General features: G+C 30.5%; 1 protein-coding gene across 7 annotated transcripts; it reads left to right on the top strand.

The window, feature by feature from the left end:
• Positions 1-3,202: 3,202 nt before the first annotated feature.
• On the top strand, positions 3,203-13,150 carry LOC123199218 (disease resistance protein RPP2B-like). Of its 7 annotated transcripts, none has more exons than XM_044614146.1 (8): positions 3,203-3,851; positions 4,498-5,578; positions 5,828-6,196; positions 6,318-7,340; positions 8,862-9,397; positions 10,289-10,358; positions 11,726-11,760; positions 12,301-13,150. In XM_044614146.1, the coding sequence occupies exons 1-5, from the start codon at positions 3,334-3,336 to the stop codon at positions 9,312-9,314; spliced, it is 3,444 nt and encodes a 1,147-aa protein (XP_044470081.1). In that variant the 5' UTR covers positions 3,203-3,333; the 3' UTR covers positions 9,315-9,397; positions 10,289-10,358; positions 11,726-11,760; positions 12,301-13,150. The 7 variants fall into 7 exon arrangements, with proteins under 7 accessions (XP_044470081.1, XP_044470080.1, XP_044470078.1 ...); XM_044614145.1 differs by having other exon boundaries at positions 8,862-10,189; XM_044614143.1 differs by lacking the exon at positions 11,726-11,760.
• Positions 13,151-14,072: the final 922 nt, after the last annotated feature.

Below are 14,072 nucleotides of genomic sequence, written 5' to 3'. Positions count from 1 at the left end.
TACGAAATTAGGAATTTTTTTTCTATTATTTTTCTTTTATCCTCTTATTTTCATAAAAATACTACTCTCTTGTATATCAAGTAAAATAGGGATAACAACTTTTATTATTTTAATGAAAACCTTTCGATTTATTAAAAAAAAAGTGATAGTTGAATCTATCTAAGCTTTGTTCTCCTTATTAATTTTCTAATCTAAAAAAACATATTCATTGTATCAAACATGAAATTGTTGAATTCTTGTAGTTTTGAATATGCAAAAGATTCTAAGAACATGATGAGCTACGAGTATACGCATACAAGTAATAAATTCCCATCCAAGTTTGGTTGAAATAATATATTTTCACATTTTAAATTACAAAAAGTTGAATTTTCATTCTACATCTATTTTTGTTAAAGAATTACATCAAGTGAAGGAACAATAAAATTATTAATATGCTCTTAAATAGTTTTAAAAATAAAAATATAATATTTTAAAATTAGTTAAAGTTTTGATATTTTGTAAGAGTCTAGGTGGTAAATTTTTAAATTGTTAATAATATATTAGTAGTTTGACTTTTATATTAAGTGTTGATAATAATATTGTGATTTTAATGAAAGTGTAAAACAATCGTTTCAAAGAAAACTTAGCAGATTATTATCAGAAATGGATGATGGATGAGACTTTAGTTTTTTAAAACCTTAAGGACTAACATTGGATTTTTCTTTAAACTTGGGTGGTTCATAGCTGGTTGGCCAAAAAAGAATTAAAAAAAGAAAAAGGCAAGGTAACTTGCTTGGAAATATGATATGAAGTTTCGATGAAGATTCCACGATAGATACAGGGTTTGGACTTTGTTGCAGAATTTACCATCACCGACCCACCGGAGGCTCTGCTGGTATGAAGACAAGCATCAACCGATAAAACGATCCACCAATAAGCGATGAATTCTTAATTTCAAATGCTGAAGCAACCTAGAAACAGAGGTGATGTTTAATACAAATTAATAATTGTCAGACCAGAAGACATCTGCATGTCAAGGTCCAAACTCTTCAAAACACCTGTCATCCACCACCAAATGGGGCCCCACACACAATTCTACCTATAGAAATAGTCTATAAAATTACATCATTGATGAAGGAGATGGATAAGAAATTAGTTGATCCGAATATTCCACGTTGAATCTTTCGTACTAAATTTCTCAGAACTAGTCACCCTTTCTGCCCCTACTTCGTCACTATGTGAAACCCTCAAGGTATTTGATTCCTGTGCTTAGTCACTGAGTATACGACCTGTTCCCACCCAAGGTTTTGTTTAAAACCACTTTTCCATCCAAATTTACATAAATGAATTTTTACACCCAAATTCAAACTCTATAAAAAAGCAAACAGTATAAAAACAAAATAATAATTTTATTATATATTAATTTTAAAAATAAAAAGCAAACTTAAACGTTTTTAACATAATAATTTAATTTTTTTAAAAATATTGTTACATTTTACTCTACTTTTTAGAAGTGTAATTATCATATTTAAAACTATTAAAAGGTGAATTGATATTTAAAATTTTTTTAAAAACCTCAAAATTTCAAAAATTTAAGTAACCCCTAAAAATTTATTAAATACCTTTCATATTTTCAAAATTATAATTTATCTCCTAATATACAATTATATAGCAAAGACATTCATATTTATAAAAGGAAAAAAAAGATGTTAGAGTAAAATAAAGACTCAATTACTCAATTAGGTGATGTTTTAGTCATTGTACTGGTGTATGTTAATAAAACTTAGTCTTTTAAAGCATATATTTAGGGTTTATGTTTTCGAGGTATTCATAAAATATTGTCAGATAAATTTTACAGGACAACTGTTCTTGTATTCCATATGTTGTTACGTAAAATTGTGTGTTTTATAAGATCTTGTGTTTTTACAGTATAAAAAGATATTTGATCGTGAAATATCAATGTATGTTAATAAAAATTTAGTCATTATTATGATTGATTGGAGAATGACTATATATTGTATGTAAATTCATTTTAAAATCCATGGATTCATAAATTCTTTAAATAAGTATCTTTGAAATGAGGAAACATGTTCATTCGTATTGATAGAGATATTCTATTTGATATACGAGAGAATAGTATTTCCACGAAGATAAGAAGATAAAAGAAGAATAAAAGAAAAAAATTATTAATTTTGTAAACTTGATTGTACCCCAATTAACATGAATTATACTTTTTAAAGGCATCATTCAATCGAAAATTTTGATTATCCAAAATTTCTAATTATTAACTTAAATATAACTTTTGTAATATTATTTTTGGGATAACAAGTTTAATTATTTTAATGAAAACAAAAAGAGTGTTATCTTTACTAATTTTCTAATTTAACAAACATATTTATTAAATCAAACAAAAAATTGTTGAATTCTTCTAGTGTGAATATGCAAAAGATTCTAAGGACATGATGAGCCATGAGTATATGAACACAAACAATAAATTCTCACCCAAGGTTTATTGAAATGAATATTTTTATATTTTAAATTACAAAATATTGAATTTTCACTTGACATTCTATGAATTACGTTAAGTGAAAGAGTAATAAGATCACTATATATATATATATATATATATATAAAGTTTTTTCTCGTGTTCTCTCTATTTTCAACTTCCCCTCTTATTTTTTTTATTTTCCCTTTTCATAAGTTTATGGGATACACTATAATTTATTAAGTTACTAGAGTTCTTAATAAAAATTTTAAGGTTTTTTCTTTTAAAAAAATTGAAAAAGTTCAAGCATGTTTTTAAAAGTTTAAAACTTTAATATACCATTAAATAGTTTCAAAAATGAAAATATAATATTTTAAAATTTTAATATTTTGTAAGAGTTTAAGTGGTAACTTTTTAAATTGTTAACAATATATTTGTAGTTTTACGTTTATAGTAAGTGGTAATAACAATTTTGTAATTTTAATAAAAATATAAAATAATTATTTAAAGAAAACTTTAACAGATTATTAATAAAAGGGGATGATCAGTGAGAATTTATGCTTTTTAAAACTTATAGATAAAAATTGTCATTTCTTTAAACTTGGGTGGGGGATCGTTATTTAGCCGAAAAAAATTAAAAAGGAAAAAGGCAAGGCAACTTGCTTGAAATCAGAGGGCAGCGTAATGTTCACGGGTCTAAAAGTCCAAGTCAAAAAGACGAAAGACAGGGCATGTTCCTGGAAACCAGATAAAGCAAAGAAGAAAAAGGCCGACCATCTTCCCGGAAAAGAGATGAAAAAGACTTAGATATATTGGAATATAGCTCAATTACTCAATTAGCTGATGTTTTAGTTTAGCCTTCCTTGTTTATGCGAAGTACCTCTCATCACTTGCAGCAGTTAATGGCTTCCTCTTCTTCTTCTTCCATTACTCCTAAACTAGAGCATGAGGTTTTCCTTAGTTTCCATGGTGTGGACACCCGAACAAACATTACCAGCCATCTGTATGAAGCCTTTTGTCAGAAAAAGATTAAAACTTTCATTGATGATAAGCTTAATAGAGGAGAAGAAATTTCTCCCTCTCTTTTGAAGGCAATTGAACATTCAAAGATCTCGGTTATCATTTTCTCTAAAGGTTACGCTTCCTCCAGATGGTGTCTCAAAGAACTTGAAGAGATTGTTAAATGTAAGAACACGTATGATCAGATCGTAATACCAGTCTTCTATCAAGTAGATCCATCTGATGTCAGGAATCAAACTGGGGATTTTGGGAAAGCATTTGCTGAGCTTGAAAAGCGTTTTATGGATGATTCAGAAATGTTGCAGAGATGGAGGACTGCTTTGAGGGATGCAGCCAGCATTTCTGGTTATGATTCAAAGAACTCTAGGTAACTGCAAATTTTTTTATCAATGTTTTTATGTAATAATCTTTTTTTTTGGTAAGTACTTTGAAGCTACAAATTACCAATTTTAATGGAATAATCTTACACACAGCAGTTCCATCTGTTTTCTATTTTTATTATCTTTTCCAGATTTACTGGAAACAGATTCAGATGGTCAAAATAATAATCAATTAGAGGTTTGATATTATATTTTATACTATGCTAATTTTGGTTGGGTTCTTGTTGTGTCTTTTGACCCAAAACACAGAAAGACTTAACACAAACACTATCAATTGAGACGAACGGTCAGTTTTACCTTTTTGAATGACAGCTAATTACTATCTAAATAAGATATACTATTGAATACATTCTTACTGATTATTTCATTTTTTCCGAGAATTGAATTGAATTTTAGCATTGATAAGTTGTACAGGTTTTTAGGATTTAGAAAGTGATGATCAAATTATATTTGAATCAAAAATTTTGTGCCACTGAGAAATGAACTTGAGTTCATGTCATGATGCAGTTCTTCTTCATGCCAATCTTACATTTTAAAAATTTGTATTCAATGATTATGTTATATTTCTTTATTTCGTTTTTAGTCATTTAATTTTAGTATCATATCATTTAATTATTTATTTTTTACTTTTAGGAATGAGACAACACTGATAAAAGATCTTGTCAACGATGTATGGAAGAAATTGGATTACAACTCCTCTGTTATTCCTTCCAAATACCTAGTTGGACTAGAGTCATCAATCGAAGAGATTGAAAATTTATTATGTTCAAAGGGTGTTTGCAAGCTAGGAATTTGGGGCATCGGGGGCATAGGAAAAACTACTCTTGCTGATGCTATATTTAAAAAAATCTCTAAACAATTTGAAGAATCTTACTTCATTTCAAATATTAGAGAAGAATCAGAAAAAAGTGGGGGACTAAATGACTTATGCCAAAAACTGAGTTCTGCAGTTTTAGAGGATGAACATCTCAATCATAGATTCACCTTCACAAGAAGAAGTCTTATTAGTAGAAAAAAAGTTCTTATTGTATTTGATGATGTAACGAATTTAAATCAAATGCAATGTTTAATGGCAATTTTTGGTGAGTTGGATTCATACAATCGAATCATTATAACGTCAAGGGATAAACATGTGCTAAGAAATTGTGAAGTGGATCACATTCATGAGATGACAAAGTTATCTCCTGATGATGCTTTTCAACTTTTTGCCCTACATGCCTTTAGAGGAAACCCTCCAACAGAAGATTATATCAAGCTATCATTTGAAGTAGTAGATTATGCTAAAGGTCTTCCACTAGCTCTTGAAGTTTTAGGTTCTTTTCTATTCACTAGGACAAAGAGAGAATGGGAAAGTGTATTAGAAAACTTGAAAACAAGTCCTCCTGTGGATGTCCAAAAAGTGTTAAAAATAAGTTACGAAGGATTAGATGATAAACAGAAGTGTGTATTTTTGGATATTGCACGTTTTTTTAAAGGGTGTAAAAGAGATTTTGTAGAAGCAATCTTGAATGATCGTAACTTAGACGCTTATATTTGTATAAATGTTCTCATTGAAAGGTGTCTTATAACTACTTCATATGACACCATAACAATGCATGATTTACTTGAAGAAATGGGTAGAGAAATTGTTCGGCAAGAATCAATTGATAATCCTGGCGAACGTAGTCGGTTGTGCGATCATGATGATATATTTTCAGTATTGAAGAATAATACGGTAAGAGTCAAAACACTAATTTTTTATTTCTATTTTATATATAAATTATAATAAAATATTTGCTAGTAGAATATTTACTTTCAGTTATCATTGGGAATTAAATTATTTGGTATAGGGTGGTAATGACACATCTATTAATTTTTTATTTACATTTTCTGAAAAGAAATATATTTGAGAGTAAATTACCTAAGAATTGATGTAATTAAGCAATTTCAAATTGACTTTTCACCAATATGCTTGTGTTACCAGGGAACTAGAGCAATTCGAAGCATATGCTTGGATATGTCTAAAGTAGAAGAGTTGCATTTAAATCGTGAAGTTTTCAACAACATGCAAAATCTACGATTCTTGAAATTTTATAGGTCTCAACATGGAAAGAAGGTGCCTGAATCTGATTCCTCTGCATTGCGTCGTATCTTGAGATGGTTGAAAAGAGAAAACTCCAATGATGGAAAGGTGCATGGTTTTGAGAAACTTAAGTTTGATTTCTATGAGATAAGGCACTTTTGCTTTCATGGATATCTTGACAAATCATTGCCGCCAAATTTTAATGCAAAGAACCTTGTTGCACTTTACATGCCTGAAAGCAAAGTTAAAAAACTCTGGACTGGTAACCAGGTATTTGTTAACTTTTATATTGCTTTCTTTTTTTTGTATGCCTTAAATTGTAATTTTTTTTGTAAGTTAGTTATGTTTCTAGCTTTACTTCATTTAATTTAATTTTTTCCTTTTTTGACAGGTTCTTCTTAATTTGAAATATATTGACCTTAGTTACTCTAAGCATCTACGCAGAATACCAGATTTTTCACTTATGCCAAATCTTGAGAGTTTGATTCTAACATATTGTACAAATTTGCTTGAGGGTTTCTCATCCATCCATAATCTCCATAAACTTGTTATCTTGAATCTACAAGGATGCGAAAGCTTTGATAATCTTCCAATTAGTTCTAATTGCCAATCTCTTCGAGAAGTTAATCTCTCCAACTGCTCAAATCTCAAAAAAGTTTCATATCTCCCTAGTACAGTGGAAAATTTATATCTAGATGGAACTACCATTAAAGAATTTCCATCAATAGGGCATTTATTTAGACTAGTAAGATTGAGTCTTAGAGAATGTTCAAAGCTTGAGAGATTACCAAATAGTATTGGTGAGTTGAAATCTCTTAAAAGTCTTTATCTTTCGGGTTGTTTCAAACTTGACAGATTGCCTAATGACATGGGAAATTTACAAACTCTGGAGAAACTGGTACTGGAGGAAATTTCTTTTGCAGAAATACCAACATTTATGATAAGTTTGGTCAACCTGAAGATATTATCTTTGACAAGATGTAAGATGCAGAAGCGATTGGGTATCCCACTCGTCGATTTATTTGTCTTCCAAAGAATGACAACGCTACACCTGATTGATTGTTGCATCGAAGTGTTACCCAACAATATTGGCCAATTATTCTCACTTGAATATTTAAATCTTGGCCAAAACAATTTGGAGACGCTACCAGAGAGCATCAAAGACCTCTCTAACCTGCGAAGTCTTTATTTATGCAATTGCCACAGGCTTAAACACTTACCGGAGCTTCCAAGCAGTCTAGAGGAAATTAGTGTAGTGAATTGCGTATCTCTTGAATCAATATCAAATTTCCTATGTAAGGATTCTTCTATTGCGCACATCAACTTCTTCAATTGTTTCAAATTAAAATTTGAGCTGGCAGATGCTCTCTTGAATTTTGAGAGAAGTTCATACTATCGATTTTATCGTCGTAAAGTAAGTTTATCTCCCTCACTTTTTCTGTTTTCTTTTTATGTCAATTCATTTTTTTATAAATTTTGAATCTTCAAACATTATAACTTTTAATATCCCATTCAAAATACTTAAAAATTAAATATGAGTATACATATTTCATTTTAACAGTAAGACGTGTAAATTAAAATTTTAATTTATATAAACTTAACAAATAGCCCTATCTTTGTGGTGTCTTGCTTATTTGAGATTTTTTTGGGTGCATTTGGTACGTTGTATTGGATTGCACTAAGTTTTTAAAATTATATTAGATTGAATACGATAAGTCTGGACTACTATATATATATATATTAAATTCAAATTTCATAATAATGCAATCCATCTCTCTTTGATTTTTTGATTGAAACTTGGAAAAGAAACGATGCTTGAACAAAGTGGCTAGGCTTTCTTCTTTCTGTTTGTGCTATAATGAAACGATGAGTTTTGAATAAAACTCACCGTTTTGATTTAATTTCAATTAGATACCCCACTTTGCTATTCTAACACTTAAGTACCATTACAAACTAATCCATCACCTTGCACTTCTCACACTTTGATACAAAACATCTCCCCTTAAACATAAGTCCCTTTATTTTCATCATTTTGATGGAATTTTTCAGACAATACACACCTAATGATGTTGAATTACGAAACTAGTGGAAATTTAATTCAATATAATCTCAAGAAAAGATTAATTAGCTTCTTGTGTATACAAAAATTTTAAGGGAGAAGTATTTAGAAGGGTAATTACAAAACAATAAAACTATATATACTCAATATTGAGTATACTATTAAATATATAGATAATTTGTCGTCTTGTGATAGAGTGATTTTGAATTAAAGATTAATTAAAGATTATATTGAATTAAACTATCTAGAACAAATTTGATGAAAGAAGAATGTAGGTTTTGATGAAAGAGAAAACAAAAAATCAAGAATAGGAAAGGAAATTGAAAGCCTAAGTGAAACTTCTACTTTTTTCATAATTCTCTATCATTTATTATAGAACAATCTGATTTGGTTGAAACTCACCATTTTACATTATTAACCAAAAACCACCATTTGTTTTGAAAAACATAAGATGTGTCCATCAATTTATAAAAACCATTTTAACACCACAATATTCTTTACAATAATAAACAATTCCACCAATTTGTAATTCTCACACTTTTATTCTCAACATACTATTGAATTTACTATTCTCATGATATCTTAACTTTAAATTATATTATACAAAATTACATTTAAAACATAGCTATCTTATTATATAATATTCTTATACATATAAACTTACTATTGTTAACTAAATAATTAATATATTTAATTATTTTTATTTGATATAATGAAATACTATGTAGTCTTAATCTAAGACAAAGTTGATAACTCTTTAATCAAAATATTTTATATCTAAAAATCTTACTCGGATTATTGATTTATGAATATAGAGTTTCTTATGACATAATATTAAAATATATAGTATTAAATGGACTGCTAATGTACATGCAGGATATCTCTTCTCGTTGGCCAATGACGTGCTTTTTTTACCCTGGATGCGAAATTCCAAAGCATTTTGACTTAAAAAGTAATGAATCTTTTGTAGAGTTTCCAAAAGGTTGGGTCAATGATAACATAGTTGGTTTCGCTTTCTATGCTGTTGTATCATTACAAGACTATCAACAACTTGGAAATTACCATGTTGGATTTCGCCTGATTATTAATGGAAAGGTTGTTTCTGGTCTTTTTTTAATTAACGATGGGCATCAGTTTCTTGAAGGTGAGGATGTTATTGAATCAGATCATGTATTCATAAGTTATAAGTTCTTTAAGAACTACTGGGTAAATTCGAATAGTCAGGGTGTTGTTGAGTTCTTCATTAAACATGCAACTAAGAATGGTATGGTTCAAGGCCAGGTGAAAAAATGTGGATTGACTTTGTTATATGCCAAAAATAATGATTAGAGAAGAGATGCAAGAGTGGACAGAGATATGACATTTTTCCCCGGCCTTGTTTTTTGGAGTTACAACAATAAACATTTTGCAAGGTATCCTTTCTTTTATTTTTTTGTAACCTAACCTTTAATTGTTTCCTCTAGTTATTTCTAAATCATTTCCCTTTCGTTACAAATATGTGATTTATATGTTAAGCATGAAAGGTGTCTTATACGTTTAAATTGTTTTATCAAGTTATTGTTCATAACTCAACATGTCAATAACTTCATATGATTAAGATTTTGATTATTATTTTTTGCTTTTTATTTTAGAGAGAATGATTATACAGTGATCTCAACCCATAGCCTATGGAAAACGGTATTGTGTCACTCAATTTGTCATATGTAGAAATTACATAAGGCTATGCTGATATTGGTATTATTGTTATTATTAATGGAAATATTCATTATATTTTTATGAGATTGATGAAAGATCTCATAAACGATTGAAACTTGAAGGTTGAAATGTTGTTATAGAAAAGGTAATTGCAATACTCAGGTACGTTCCAGGGGTATTTATGTCTTTCGGCCTTGCTTTGAGACATTCCAGCTTTAAATAAATATGTTCAAATGTGTGTTGGTGTATATCTATATAAAACAATTGCAAAAAGACAAAGATGTATATATAGATATATATCTATATTAAAAAGTATGTATATATATAAAGAGAGAAAAAAACAAAAAAGAGAACTTTATGCCTTTTTCCATCATCTTCTCCCATCTCTTCCAGAAGAGAGCGGCCTTCTTCATGCTTTTTCTTTGTTTTTGGAAGGAAAGTGGATGATTTGAAGGGTTTTGAAAGAAAAGTAAGAAAAGAAAAAAAGAGAAAACACTTTGGAGGCCTTGGTAACTAAAAGATCTCCTTCTTTTCCCCTTACCTATGTTTATATATATATTAGATGTATGTTATATGAATATTTTAGTGTGTTTTGGTGTTGATTTAAGGTGGTTTTGGTGATAAAAGAGGTAAGACAAAGAGGAGGGAGCCAACTTGAGAAGATTAGCTTGAAATAAGGTAAGTGGAATCATTCTTGATATGTTTCATATTTTATGCGTTTGGTTCCTTTTCTCTATGTTATAAATGATGATTTTGAAGTTAAGAGAGGTTGTTTTCCTATTTGGGGTATCTATGTGTGTGACTTTGTTCATGACAGAGAGTTGAAAAATATTTACAGTTTTGCCACTGATTTCGTCCCATATTTTGACTACTTTATTTGATGAATCATGAGTGTTATTATAACTGGTTCAAAAGCTTTGTGAATCTTCTTTTCAATGATCTATAGCTTATGTGATTAGAGATTGTTGGGAATGTTACATTGCTTGAAAAAAAAAAACTACTCTACCAAATCAACAATCTAATGAACAGTATTTTATAGTTTTTGGAAAGAAAAAAAGAAAGAAGAGGAGGAGAAAAAGAAAAGGAAGAAAAGAAAGAAAGGAAAGGAAAGAAAGGAAAGAAAGGAGAGAACAAGAAAAGAAAGAAAAATAGGAAAAAGAATTTGAGGCTCAGGATTCAGGGGTCATCCCAAGAGTATGGTCTGGTGGATTATGGATAGTTTTAAATAAAAGCAAGATTAGTAAGAGATAACGCACACATGCATGCTACGAACTATGAGAGGGCACTTTACGCTACACCACCCATAGTAAGGCACATCCACAGTAGGACACATCCGTAGTAAGACATAGATCGGTAGTAGTGTCTGCTCGCAGTAGAGTATGCTCATAGTAGAGTACAATTCAGATTCAGAAATAGTATAGTGAGAAAAAGAAAGAGAGCTCGAGCTTAGAAAAGTTTCAAATTCCTGTAGTCAACTTCCAAAAAGTATCAAATGGACACCAGATGAGACAAAGTGTGACCCAAATAGTAAAGGATGAACTAGATTAGCCCCTCGATTCCTTGAGGAGGTTATGATGTGAGATTGAGTCTTGAGAGTGACTTAGAAAAGTGTCAAATCTCTGTAGTCAACTTCCAAATAGTTTATTTAATTCTTTCCCCTTACTGAGTGTTCTTATCTCTCACTTCCTTTTCTTTCATGATTGCAAGTACAAGTGATCGAGGTAGTTTTGAGGCAGGGTTAGGTCAGCAAAGATAGGTCCGGGCTAGGCCAAGTTATCTATGATTTTTGTTGCATGCATATGATATTGTTGACTTTTGACCCTATTCAGATAATTGTACAATTGTATCTAGGGGCATGTACATGATTACTCTATGATTTCAAATGTTTTCAGATGAGTTTTCATATGGGATATATACATCTTTTGTTCGCTTCCAAATTTTTAGTTTTCTCAGAATAATTTGGGAACACTTTTAGCGACGAGTTCATTTTAAAATTTGTTTTAAAATAAATGCTCCGGATATTAATTCGTAACTTTTTCCTTCAGAAGGCAGCACTTCTAGGGAGGGATGTTACAGTAATGTAAGTACAAAATCCCTGAGCTTATAATATTTTAGGTCAAAACATGCTGATAAGATCCCTTTTATGTCCCCGTGTCCCTTTCTCATATGGTAAAGGGATGGCTGATGGTTGTGCAAATTTAATAAAGCAAGTGTTGCTTCCAGAGGAAATTTACTCCATTTCTAGGGCTTTTTGTTTGCCTAATCTTCACGATATGCCTGATCTTGGAACTTTTTCCTATGGTATTCTTTATAGATGATTTGGCTTACCGCATAGTAGTTTAATAGTTTCAAGGTAAAGCTTACTTTATGTTCCCTTCTGAACTATTTGGCTAACTTTCGGCAATTTACATTCGTGGTCTATGCTTTGTAGTTCTCTATTACAGAATGTTGAAGTGCCTTTTTTTAAATGTTATTCAGTGTGTTTTCGGGTTGGCTTTATCTCAGGCTGTTCGGCATAACTAGTAATTAATTAGGTGTTATATCCATTGCTGCTTGGCATAACTTGGAGAAATAATTTGATGTGAAATTTGCTAATCATCTAGCTTCACTCTCTGTACAGGGGTTGTTGAGTCCTCGGTTAATGGCGGGAAACAAATTGATGCCGTAGATTTCATTCATGCCTTCAGCTTACTGAAAGCTTTCCCCCTGTTCCCCTCTTGAAGACATACTTAAAGATTTGAAGGAGAAACTCACAGGGAAAGGGTGTGAGTTCGGGTGGAGATACTAGTGCACATTTTAATTTTCATACTAAAGCATAATGAGTGACTGATTCTCGGAAATTCCACTGTAACTAAATGCAAAATGAGAATTTTCTTTTCAATACAGATTGATGTAAATGCACAGGAACTTGCTGCTTTGAAAGGTGTAGTTAGTTGTGTCCAAGAGTAGAGGCTTGAACCTGACTATCCTCTTGATCCACTTCAGAAAAGGACTGAACAACTGGAGAGGTCGAAATCTGATAAGAAAAGGGGTGGAGGTTTTGGTAGACGTCAACACTTTGAGAAACAAAGAGCAAACTGAACATCGTAGGCTTGTTCTGCCTGTTTTCTGATCTGTCGTGCACTCGTGAGCAAGATGCAACATTTTATTTGACAGGGAAGCATATGGAGGAAAACAATTGATCAAAGAATATGCTTTTATCCCCAAGATGTAGTTATCAAATGCATGATTTGTGTGCAACCTTAATGAATGTGTAGAGAATTTATTTGTGAGTGAATAACATTTTCCCTGACTGAGGCGAACTCTCCCGTTGATATGCTAAGTTATTACCTTTTCAATGCTTTTGTTTTGGTGCGATCTCCATTGATCCTTAGTGAATGACTCTAATGAATATTCTTTTTATTGATATATGATTTAGCAACCTTTCAATTAACAGGCAAATTGGTTGAAAGATCATCTTTTCTGTTCTCTTCCTTTTCTTTCCTTTACATTTTTGGATTTGTGCTTCTAGTGTACAGTCATTCATTATAATGTTTGGACTTGTTCTACATTTATTTCATATACTTATGATTATGACCTGTTGGGCTCTGTCTTGTTTATTTTTATATATAACAGTACATTATATGGTTGTATAGTGTTAAAGTTTATTGTTGGGGCTTCTTTGTTGTATCATGAATTTTATTTGCCCAAGGGTTTAGATAAACTCTCACTTGTATGTGTATTGGGGTGGAAATGTAGGTGCAAATATTCCCTTCCCTCTTGGATGTTTAGAAAACGAAAGGAATATAGGACAAAATAAAAATAGAAGCGACAATGCCATTTACCTTTTTTATCAAGTTATAATCTAGATTTCATGATATGCATTAATGTGTTAATAAGGTCTTTAAAAAATTAGTGTTAAGTAATTCATGTCGAATTTAACAATTGACTTGATGAAAAAGATCACGTGAAACATCCTTTATTGTTGGAGAAGGTTTAATTGTTACTTAATTATTGTATATAAAATCATAATATTTTGAACAAATATGTGGAGTGACTTTATTGTATGTCAAAGATGATGATTTGAGAAGATAAACAAGATTAATGGATAGAGACCAGAAATTGAATACTGTAAATTGCTCTTTTAATGACTGTTTGAAGTACTATCTAAATTGCTACGAGGAACATGAACAATGGGAGAATTTTCTGAAATTGTTTGAAATTTTAGATAGATGGTGTCCTTATTCAGAAATATACAAGCGATGGATAGGCCTACAACTGTAAGCATCTTTTTTCTACATAGAAATTTTAACTCCTTAATCTATTTTCAATGAAACCTCATATTCATATACTTGTTGCCTCTGGTTTTCTTGATATTAGTTCCCTTTGGCATTTGATATATGATCTATCTGT

The sequence above is a fragment of the Mangifera indica genome, chromosome 16 (genome assembly GCF_011075055.1).
Source record: "Mangifera indica cultivar Alphonso chromosome 16, CATAS_Mindica_2.1, whole genome shotgun sequence".
NCBI classification, from domain to species: Eukaryota; Viridiplantae; Streptophyta; class Magnoliopsida; order Sapindales; family Anacardiaceae; genus Mangifera; species Mangifera indica.
Note: the sequence above shows the minus strand (reverse complement) of the source record. Positions and strands in the feature narration are given on the sequence as shown.

What these genes read in the sequence shown, in the direction of transcription:
- LOC123199218 (XM_044614143.1), top strand. Translation starts at nt 3,334, where the DNA reads ATGCGAAGTACCTCTCATCACTTGCAGCAGTTAATGGCTTCCTCTTCT. An exon ending in TATGATTCAAAGAACTCTAG is followed by an intron (nt 3,852 to 4,497) that starts GTAACTGCAAAT and finishes TTTTACTTTTAG; the next exon opens with GAATGAGACAACACTGATAA. An exon ending in AACTCTGGACTGGTAACCAG is followed by an intron (nt 6,197 to 6,317) that starts GTATTTGTTAAC and finishes CTTTTTTGACAG; the next exon opens with GTTCTTCTTAATTTGAAATA.